Source organism: Danio rerio, chromosome 7 (assembly GCF_052040795.2).
Source record: "Danio rerio strain M-AB ecotype USA chromosome 7, GRCz13ab, whole genome shotgun sequence".
In the NCBI taxonomy this organism is placed as follows: Eukaryota; Metazoa; Chordata; class Actinopteri; order Cypriniformes; family Danionidae; genus Danio; species Danio rerio.
Window position 1 is genome coordinate 75,880,207 of NC_141027.1, and position 9,794 is coordinate 75,890,000.

At 34.9% G+C, this 9,794-nt stretch overlaps 1 protein-coding gene across 7 annotated transcripts in view; it reads left to right on the top strand.

Moving 5' to 3' along the window:
- Window positions 1–6,095: 6,095 nt before the first annotated feature.
- Window positions 6,096–9,794, top strand: part of rap1gds1 (RAP1, GTP-GDP dissociation stimulator 1) — a 72,284-nt gene continuing 68,585 nt past the window's right edge. For all 7 annotated transcript variants that reach the window (XR_015496513.1, XR_015496512.1, XR_015496514.1 and 4 more), the window contains exon 1: window positions 6,096–6,469. Coding sequence is in view for 4 of the 7 variants with exons in the window: in XM_087262258.1 (XP_087118384.1) it covers window positions 6,466–6,469 (4 nt within the window). In the remaining 3 variants the exon portion in view is untranslated. The remainder of the gene's footprint in view (window positions 6,470–9,794) is intronic.

A 9,794-nucleotide genomic window follows, 5' to 3' on the forward strand; every position in this document is an offset into this window, starting at 1 on the left:
AAAAATTAATTGAAGAATAGACTTGGGTCTATTGGTGTGTGTGCCCCATTGCATGCCAGGTTTCTGTATTTATAACCACCTCAGAGGATATTGGGGGTCGCAAGTCACTGGCATTGTCATTTTGGGGGCACGGGCTGAAGTTTGGGAACCCCTGGTTTATTACAAACCTGACCTCTGATTTCCCTTCATTTCGCCTCCTCACATGACAAAAAAGGGTTGTTTTATTCAAAACGTTAGGTCAAATGTGGATAAACCCAACAGTTGGGTGGAAAAATGTTAATTATTGGCCATATTTGACCCATTATTGGGTTAATACAACGCATTTAAGTGTGTATTGGAGTTCAGAAAGCATGTATCTTTCTTGTAGGTTAATGATATTGCTAAAACACTACAGTATGCTTTGTTCATGTTTTCTAATGTGTGTTACAGTAAAACGTTTCTTCTTCTTCTCCCTCTCTCTTCTTGATAACCTTTGCTCAGTCGTTTATTATAAACCTGAACTCTGATTTCCCTTCTTTTGGCTTCCTCACATGACCATACATGAACACTGAGAGGAATACATTACGAGTGCATCATATGTGAAAACCACACTCCATGCTGCCATCTGCAAGCAAAACAAAGCAAAAATGTTCAATTTACAGTGTGTAATTTTACCTTTATTTTAATAAATGAGTATACTGTAACCCCTTAGATTCTAAAGTTGTGCCTGTTTATTACCATGGTTACCTACTATGTCCACCTGTTTCTTGTTCATTTGCTTTGTAGCCGTCTATACAAGCAGATGCTCTAAACTCAAAACTCTACTTTTGGTTATGATTATTTGGGCTATGTGTACATTCTCTTATTTTTCCCAGTGATGGGTTGCAGCTGGAAGGGCATCTGCTGCGTAAAACATATGCTGGATAAGTTGGCGGTTCATTCCGCTGTGGCGACCCCAGATTAATAAAGGGACTAACGAAAATGAATGAATGAATGAACGACCCACATTTAAAATACATTTTTAATATGTATATTTTATAATTATAATTTGAATAAAGGAAAAAATTCTACCAATCAGGTCGCTTTGAGAAAAAGCACGCCCATAGCACACCTAAAGGGCAATGGGTTTATCAATTTCATTGCAGTCGTGACACACCAACATATCAGTTCAGGCCCAACTATGGGTTATTAACTTGGCTGAGACTTGGCCCAGATGGTCCATGTTTGGCCCTTGTCTGGAAGCCAGACTTGGTCCAGTCATGTACCGTAATTCACTACGGCATGTGGGCCTTGCAACAGCTGGTTGTGTGGGGCAGAGCTGGGCAAGAGATGCCATGTGAGTATTATTATACAACAATACACCACAGTTTGCTGTAGATAAAACTATAAAGTGTATTACAGTAGGCCTACTTGTAAATAGTATATGTATATATATATATCTAGGGTCGCCACAGCAGAATGAACCGCCAACTTATCCAGCACGTTTTTACCATAGACTGTAAAAGGTTTGTACGCAGCGAATGCCTTTCCAGCCACAACCCATCTCTGGGAAACATTCACAAACACTCATTCACTACGGACAATTTAGCCTACCCAATTCACCTGTACCGCATGTCTTTTGACTGTTGGGGAAACCACAGCACCCGGAGGAAACCCACACGAACACAGGGAGAACATGCAAACTCCACACAGAAATGCCAACTGAGCCAAGGCTGGGTCAGTTGGTGTTTCTGTCCATAGTGTATGAGTGTGTGTGTGAATGTATGTGTGGATGTTTCCCAGAGATGGATCCACTGCGTAAAAACTTGCTGGATAAGTTGGCGATTCATTCCGCTGTGGCGATCCAGGATAAACAAAGGGACTAAGCCGACAAGAAAATGAATGAGTTTGCTTTCTTTTTCTTATTGATATAATTATGTTTGTTCAGGTTAAGAATTAACACTCGGATTAAGAGGAAAGCACGTTCACACATTTGCTCTTTGGTAATAATTGTCTTTGGGTGATTTCCAGTGTTTAGATGTTTGTTTTATGACGAACTTTGGAGACTAAACGAGGAAATTAAGACATTTAAATCGATATTTAGTTCCTCAAACAAAATGCTAAACGATTTGTATGCTTCCATGTTGCTCTGATGACCATTAATTGGCTGCAATATCAGGCCTTCGTCAGTGTATTTAAAATGTATTTGTACTGGCAGACAATATACCTACTTTAATAATGGAATTAAAGGATAATATAATGGGGGGCCGTAGACTCGTAAGAGTCCTCACTGACAAAGGTCAAGAATTTGTCCCATACATGAGCTCATTTGTCCTATTTTGACTGCTATGCCATAATAAATTGTGAAAATAACAATCGAAGAAGGCTTTAAGACCAAGCGGAATCCTCTGTTGGCTGTTGCTTCAGCCTGACTGAGGAAAGTTGAATGTGCTGGCCAGTTTGTGTCTGCCTAATATATGACATGGGCTAGTTTTTTTCATTTAAAACTTGAACAGCATCCTTTTTTCTAATGATATATGATGTAAGAAATTTATATTAAAAAAATAAATATGATTCTCTGATTTTTTTTTTTTTTGTCTTCTAAATCTTTAGGAAATGTTTTTGGTAGCCTACATCAAAAATGCTAAGCTCTGACAAGCTAATCCAGCAAAAAATAGTGCTTAAAAAGTTTTTAAACCTCATAATTAGATAGAAAATGAGGCTAATGACTGCAAAAAGGTCTATATTTTAAGAAAAAGAAGCAGCCCTTTCAGAAATGGAAAATTTGAAAAAGTCTCTAATGCAAATTAAAAACAAAAATAATGATTTAATGTTAGATTTCATGAAGGAATTTTTCTCTAGTTCTGATCCCCCGCTGTAGTCGATGATTGTATCCTAAGTTATTATTTTTGTTTATATGTATAGAAGTATTTTGTAACAATTTTTTATTTTTTATTATTATTACTTTTTTTTCTCCTCTTATGTTTTTGCTTCATTATCATTTCTGGTTGTTGTTGTTGTTGTAACAATAGTAATGTTTTTGGATATAGCATATATCTGAATTATTGTATTTATACTTTATGTAATGTTTCAAAGCTATAAAACAAATAACAAAACAAAAAAGAAGCACCCCTTTTACCAGGCTGACTACAGGCCTGAATGATGTGTGTCAAAATACCATTTTATTAACAACTGAAACACACCTAGTCAATAGTTTCACACTACTTAAACACGTTAGTGGTTAGTAGCAGAGTAGATTATACAGAAGATCTATATTTTTTCAGTGAAAGCGTCTGCTCTAGTGTGATACTGCCACCCTGTGCTGAATGCTGTTTTGCTATTTATTTATTTATTTATTTATTTATTTATTTATTTATTTATTTATTTATTTATTTATTTATTTATTTTTGACAAATTCCTCCCATGAATTGTGACAGGCAATTAATTTTTAAATAAATAAATACATAAATTCCTGACATTTAAAAACAAAATAAAAGTCACCTTTTAACTATACAGAACATATCATGGTTAATTTAACTGTGCACTATTTGATTGGTTAGATTTGATAGTTGCAAAACCTTCAGAAAGAGTTGTTACGTTTGTAGACAGAAAATGATGATGCTTTGTGGTGATAGAGAAGGAGAAGGGAAAATATTAATAAATTAAATACCACAAGATGATTTTTAACCCTTGAGTATCAGTTTAAAAGTTACACATATATAGAAGAAAATATGGTAAAAATTATTTTAAATTAATTATTAAAAATTAACCTATACAATATTGTATAATAAAATCTGTGTAAGTTATATCAATATGTGAAATGAATAATCGTGAAGATTAATTATAAATAGGTAAAAATATTTACAAAGCAGATGGAGATCATAGATCTGAGACAATGTGGCCAAAACAGTAAACATTTCTTTTTTTATTGAAATTGTCCTGACTATAATTTTTTATATAGAAAATAAATGGGGGTAAAATATTAAATGTTTAATATCAACACTTTTTTCCCCTCAATTTATTTATTGCTGTTTAGTTTTACACATATCTTGAGCCAATAAAAAATGTTAGATTATACCAGAGAAAACTAATAATACCATCAAAAATCTGTTCAATTTCTGGGAATTGCATTAATAATTAATAAACAATTACATTAACAAATGTGCAGTTGTTCTAGGCCATAAACATCAGACATTAGAACTATTATAAAATGATAAATCAATTTATTATCGTAGTTACATTTTATAATTTTATATTTGCTCGCACAGTTACAGAATTACAAGGAAAAATTGCATTGTTTATTTACATGTAAGACTGCAATTATCCAACAGAGGGCGCCATATTATTATACAGTGAGTGGTGTGACTAAAACTAGTTGACACTCATACCTACAGTACTGTTTTCTACATGTGTGTAACAATAGAGTTCACCAGTTCATGAGTATAAATGTGAGTTCATTGAAAGTAAACTTACAAGACGAATGAATAAAGGAATAAATGAGTTTTAGTATATAAACAGCTAACTATATATTTATATATGTGTGTGTATGTTTGCCGCCTTACTTAACAAGTAATACACTGATGTTACAAAAATTAGGCATTTTTGTGTATGTTTAACGCTTTACTTATCAAGTAATACACTGATATTACACAAACGATTCATTTTTGTGTATGTTTAATGCTTTACTTACCAAGTAATACACTGATCTTATACAAATTAGGCATTTTTGTGTATATTTAATGCTTTACTTACCAAGTAATACACTGATGTTACACAAATGGATCATTTTTATGTGTGTTTAACACTTTACTTATCAAGTAATACACTGATATTACACAAACGATTCATTTTTGTGTATGTTTAATGCTTTACTTACAAAGTAATAAACTGATGTTACACAAATTAGGCACTTTTGTGTATGTTTAATGCTTTACTTACCAAGTAATACACTGATCTTATACAAATTAGGCATTTTTGTGTATATTTAATGCTTTACTTACCAAGTAATACACTGATCTTATACAAATTAGGCATTTTTGTGTATATTTAATGCTTTACTTACCAAGTAATACACTGATCTTATACAAATTAGGCATTTTTGTGTATATTTAATGCTTTACTTACCAAGTAATACACTGATCTTATACAAATTAGGCATTTTTGTGTATATTTAATGCTTTACTTACCAAGTAATACACTGATGTTACACAAATGGATCATTTTTATGTGTGTTTAACACTTTACTTACTAAGTAATACACTGAAGTTACACAAATTAGGCATTTTTGTGTATGTTTAACGCTTTACTTACCAAGTAATACATTGGGGTTACACAAATTAATCATTTTTGTGTATGTTCAATGCTTTATTTAACAAAATTATTCATTTTTGTGTATGTTTAACACTTTATTTACCAAATTAATCATTGTTGCATATGTTTAACACTTTACTTACCAAGTAATACACTGATGTTACACAAATTAGGCATTTTTGTGTATGTTTAACACTTTACTTACCAAGTAATACACTGATGTTACACAAATTAGGCATTTTTGTGTATGTTTAATGCTTTACTTACCAAGTAATACACTGATGTTACACAAATTAGGCCTTTTTGTGTATGTTTAATGCTTTACTTACCAAGTAATACACTGATGTTACACAAATTAGGCCTTTTTGTGTATGTTTAATGCATTACTTACCAAGCAATACACTGATGTTACACAAATTAGGCCTTTTTGTGTATTTTTAATGCTTTACTTACCAAGTAATACACTGATGTTACACAAACAAATCATTTTTGTGTATGTTTAATGCTTTACTTACCAAGTAATACACTGATGTTATACAAACGAATCATTTTTGTGTATGTTTAATTCTTTACTTACCAAGTAATACACTGATGTTATACAAACGATTCATTTTTGCAGCCCTGTTCCAAAGAACCGATTCGCGTAAACGACTCACACACTTCTCATTTCTCATTTGAGTTGTAACATAACTATCAGATTCGATCAAAGCATTAGAGGGCGTGGTTTGAAATTTTTATTGAGAACCCAGTATACCAATCACCGCACAGACAAGAACCTGCTGCACTTCTCACAAGCCAATGAGCTGCGAGGAAGGAGGGGCTTCAGCGCTCTCGTCTGTCTGCTGTGCAGAGAACCAGACGGTTTGCTCACTAGAAGGAAGTATATCTGAAGCGAACCTGGATTTTTTTATTTTGATGCACATGAGCTTTCGTCCTGGTCGCCTATTAAAAAATATTACGTAATCCCCGCTATCACACAGAGGGGTTTGTCCCGGGTGTATGCGTCTCCCCGGCACACCAGGAGCTCCAGAGGCTGTTTTCACCGGAGCAGCGTGGGTTAAGGTGGGCCTTGCCCGGATATCTGTCTGACAAGCGAACCAAAACCGATCCAGTACCCGCCTCGAGACACAACCAGCACAGCCAATCCTCCAGAGACTACTGTCCGAGACCGTTTGGACTATAACAAACGCTAGCCAGATGGGTAAGTCAAGCAAAACTAGCATATTTACAGATGTTACAAGATTTTATAAATAATAAACACACACTAGTAACGTTAAATGTGCGTGTGTATGTGTGTGTGTTAGGTAGTAATGAGGATGTTGAGCTAACATACAAAAATCAAAGCATGTCTGTTCAAATCGTCATGTTATTCAGACCCTGCAGAAACTCATCTTCATTTTCGGGAGGTTGTGATGTAACGTTGCCATGGATCATTCACAAACACATGCTCATCATCCTGCATCCTTCATCTTTTGGGCTAATTATAGTCGTCTTGTTTTGCTGAGGTGATAGACATTAGCTTAAAAACAGCTTTCGAGATTTGTGTTTGCAACTATAGCTTCATTCAGATACACAGTAATCGATCAGTTCATATTTCTGAGTGTGATTGACAGCTTGTGATGTAATACCTGACACCAATATGTGAACTAGATTTTTGGGAGATTTGTAGCTGGATCTGCTTGTGTGTGTGTGTGTGTGATTGAAAATAAATGTGAAGAATCATGCAATTGTAAGATGGTGAGTCTGCAGAAAAGGAGGTCACATGTAAGCAGACATACGCTCAATGTTGTGATGGTGGGATGGGCTGGGGAATCAGAAATATTTATCCTGATACACTAGTGTGGTTATATATATATTTGTTATATAATCATATAATTTCAGATTTGTATTGTTTGCTAATTTAAAATCGGGGAAATCATATTAACGTCTTGAAGTCAGAACGAATAGTAGCATTGTGAACAATTTAGAGACACTAGTTACTGAACGAATTGTGCGAATATACAGCCAGCTTTATCTCAGTTGGCACATTGAGTTAACGTTGGTTTTATATTTGCTTATTTGTTTTCTTTTCGGCTTAGTTTCTTTATTCATCAGGGGTCTGCGCAGCGGAATGAACCGACAACTTTTCAAGTCAAAGTCAAGTTAGAGTCAGCTTTATTGTCAATTCAACCACATGATCAGGATATATAGAGAATCGAAATTACGTTACTCTCAAACATATAATACTGATACAAACAGAAGAGTTTTAAGAATTTTCAATGAATACAATTATACATAAAATGTAGTCTAAAAATATACGTAAAGAATAAAAATTGGTAAACAATACAATACAATGACATTAAGGGCATATGGCATTGAGTGCAAACCAGATATAGAACAGTATATAGTGCAAGCATTTGTTTTATGCAGCGGTTGCTCTTTTGTTAGCAACCCTACACTGGGAAACACCCATACAAACTCATTCACACACATACACTAAGGCCAATTTAGTTGATTCAGTTCACCTATAGCGCATGTCTTTGGACTGTGGGGGCACCCGGAGCAAACCCACGCGAACATGGAGAGAACATGCAAACTCCACACTGAAATGCCAACTGACCCAGCCGGGGCTTGAACCAGTGACCTTCTTGCTGTTAGGCGATCTGTGCCACCGTGACGCCCTATATTCGCTCATTTAGACATAATTTCAGAATATTCTTTGGAAATCCTAAATCACATTAGCAGCCAATGACTATCAAAGTACAACCTTGTTCACTTTAGTCAATTAAATCGTGCTAATGTGGTTTTGAAGTCATAAACCTCTTTCAAAGTCATCCTGTCAGCTTGTTGATTTTCTACAGCAGCAGCCTTCAGAATTTTGCTTGTGTCTTATTAAAGGACTTTTCACACTGCACTTACTGTAACCACGGGTTATCGCTATTCTAAACACCACTTTTAACCCTGGGTAAAAGGAACTTTTCACTCCTGTTAGCACCTCTTTTTTTAGGTAGTTGAGAAAGTCTTCTTCAGGGCAGCGTTAGCACCTCTTGTGTGCTGTTAATGAAATAGTTCCCCCAGAGCTGAAAATGATCCCACAAGTCATTCTAGGACTGTAAAAATACTGGGTTCCACACAATTCATTCATGTTGTCCCAACACAAATTGATTAAGTTAACTTAACTTTCAACTCTCTTTAAATAAGTAGTTTGAACAAGCAGCAAGACTAGGGGCTCTATTTTGATGGTCCATGCGCATAGCACAGGGCGCAAATGCTTTAAGGGTCGTGTCAGAACCCAATTTGGCTATTTTAAGCATGGAAAAATCCGCTTTGCGCCGTGGCGCATGGTCTAAAATGGTTGTGTTTATTTTCTTAATGAGTTATAGGTGTGTTTTGAGAATAAACCAATCAGAGTCTCATCCCCCATTCCCTTTAAGAGTCCGTTGCGTCGCACCATAAGCGCATTTGCTATTTACAGGACGCAAAGTAAGTGTAGGTGGAAAAACGGAGCATTTCACTAGCAAGAAAACAGTTTAACAGAGCATCTACAGCACGAGAATGAGAGATGAGGCATCTCATAATCTACTTTCGCTCTCGTGGATAGGGAAACCTTGTACACACAGACATCAATTAGCCATTAAATAATTAATTTCATTTGTTAAGTACAAAGATTTGTTTCAAAACTATTTCTAAATTCAGTTCTAATTTCCAGCAAACAAATAAATGAACAATAATAACGAAGTGTGCTCAAAAAGCTGAGTTGTATTCTAATACACATGCTGTGCCCCATATGGTCTGACACCAGACAAGTGGACAAATCTAAGCTTGTTTTAATAAAACAAATATGAATATGGATATAATAAATAATACTGCTAATAATAATAACATTATACAAAAGTGAATTGTTATGAAAGAACTGAAAAAGCCTCCTGAGATGAAGAAGGCATGAAGGCAGTGGTATTTATATTTATGTAGGCTGGAAAATAATATGTTTTTAAATATTTTATTCCTTTATATTTATATCCTATATATATCTTTATAATATCCTATATATATATCCTTAATATTTTAAATCTTTTTCATGTGTAAAGATATTTGCGTATGTATTGCTCTACATCTTGTTTGTATTAAGCAGTGTGTAAGCGAGGAGCAAAACTAACGCGCTCTGCGCTCGACTTTAGACCGGCTTTGTTTTGGTCTAATGAAAAAATCTATTATAGTTTCTCAAAATAGCATCGCGCCAGCAATGCGCCTCAGAACGCTTTCATTTTTAGACCAGAACGCCTATGGGCGCACATATGAGCGCTAATGCATTTGCTATTTATACAGCGTGGCGGAAAACGTCAAAACAACTCTTACACCAAGCTAAAACTAGCAAATAGCAATTGCGTTGCGCCTTGCGCCACATTGCGCCGGGTGTATGATAGGGCCCAAATGATTAGCCCTCCTGTGACTTTTTTGTACTTCTTCTAAACATTTCATTTGCATTGTTTAACGGAGAAAATTTTTTTGTCTACACATTTTTTACATAATATTTATTCACTAATAAC